A 1,778-nucleotide genomic window follows, 5' to 3' on the forward strand; every position below is an offset into this window, starting at 1 on the left:
TATAAATTTATTAATAATTAATTCAATGAATTAATTAACTAGTATAATAATAAATAAAAAAAGGGTAGATTTAATTAATAATTAATTAATTAATTAATTAATTAAACAAGGGAGATAAACAAGAAAAGTAGTTATATAGGTATAATAAGGAGGTAATAGGAAATAAACAAGAAGGTATACAACTATTATTTATTATTATTATTATTTATTGCTATTTATTATTATTAATTAGTATTAGTATTATTAAGGGGAAATAAAGAAAAGAAAACAATTTATATAAACAATAAAATAATAAATTAATTAAACTGCTGCTGTTCTATCCGCAACAACTCTGAGCCATCACACCGCTGCATGCATGCATGCATGCAGCCCTATGCATGCATGCATGCATGCATGCATGCATGCATGCATGGAGAGCGGTGTCTCTATAAAGGCAGCGAAAAAGCCCCTAAGAAAGGGAGGCAGCTGCGGTGACTCGAGAACAGTTGCCCACACCACACGTGCATGCATGCATGCATGTGCTTTTGCATGCATGCGTGCATGCATGTATTTATGCATGCATGCATGCATGCAGAGTCCCTCTATGGAAAAAAAGCGGAAGGGGCACAACGAGGTGTACATACACTGCAGCAAAGCTGTTTGTGCTGCAGCAAGGATGTACGGCAGCCCCCAGGAAGAAGGAAGAAGAGAGGTAGAGGAGAGGAGGATAAGGAGAGAAAAAAGGAAATAAATAAATAAATAAAGAAGAATATAATAAGAAATAAATAAATAAATAAATAAATAAATAAATAATTTATTGATAAAGACTTGTTTGCTTCATAATCGCCATAAATTCCTCAAAGCTAACTGAACGAAACAAACAAAACACACAAAACCCTAAACCCTAAACCCTAAACCCTAATTCTTTCTGTCAGTTCATTTGCTGCTGTGTAAATAAATACACCTCAATACGCAACAAAAATAATAATAAATAAATAAATAAATCGTAAAAAGCACCAAGAAGTATAAAGAAATACAATAATGTATATAGAAGTACATTAGCTAATGGTACGTAGATACACAAGAAGATAATAAATAAATACGTTATAAATAAATACATACAATATACTAAAAAATAAAAACAAAATAAAACAAATAAATAAAATAAATAAATAAATAAATTTGCATGCATTAAAAAGCCCCACTCTCTCCATCCATATCGCGATCGAATTCATCAATCATTGCCTGCAGTTCTTCATCAGAAAGATTTTCCCCCTAAGAAAAAAAAAAGAAACAAACAAACAAATAAATAAATAAATAAATAAATAAGATTAATTTAACAAGAAAAAGCAACAAAAAAGACAAAAAATAAGGAGAGAAAACAAAAAAGTTCTCTTTCCACTTTCCTGCATATCTATCATCAATTGAGGTGTACGTACACCTCAGAAATTCAAATTTTTTTGTATTTTTTGAATTTTCGTGTTAAAATAATATTATAAGAAAATAAATAAATATATAAATGAATAAATAAATAAATAAATATATTTTTAATTATTATTTATCTATTAATTAATTTATATTTCTTACCAATTCTCTAGATACTCTACGTAAATTCTTAACAGATATTTTTCCTGTATCGTCATCATCAAAAAGATGAAATGCTTTTCGCATTTCTTCTGATGGATCACGATCTAAATATTTCTGCGTCACTACAGCAACAAAAAAGGAGAAAAAAAAAAAAAAAAGAAAATAAAAAGGGAGAAACAAAATAAATATATAGAAGGGAAAAAAGGAAAGCA

General features: G+C 28.6%; 1 protein-coding gene across 1 annotated transcript; it reads right to left on the reverse strand.

The window, feature by feature from the left end:
- Positions 1–793: 793 nt before the first annotated feature.
- Positions 794–1,650, reverse strand: EMWEY_00059430 (centrin, putative; the record flags this gene model as incomplete). The annotated part of the gene is made up of 3 exons (XM_013481139.1): positions 794–846; positions 1,185–1,254; positions 1,567–1,650. The coding sequence occupies 3 exons, from the start codon at positions 1,648–1,650 to the stop codon at positions 794–796; spliced, it is 207 nt and encodes a 68-aa protein (XP_013336593.1).
- Positions 1,651–1,778: the final 128 nt, after the last annotated feature.

This window comes from Eimeria maxima, genomic scaffold (genome assembly GCF_000499605.1).
Source record: "Eimeria maxima Weybridge genomic scaffold, Emw_scaff2770, whole genome shotgun sequence".
Classification (NCBI taxonomy): Eukaryota; Apicomplexa; class Conoidasida; order Eucoccidiorida; family Eimeriidae; genus Eimeria; species Eimeria maxima.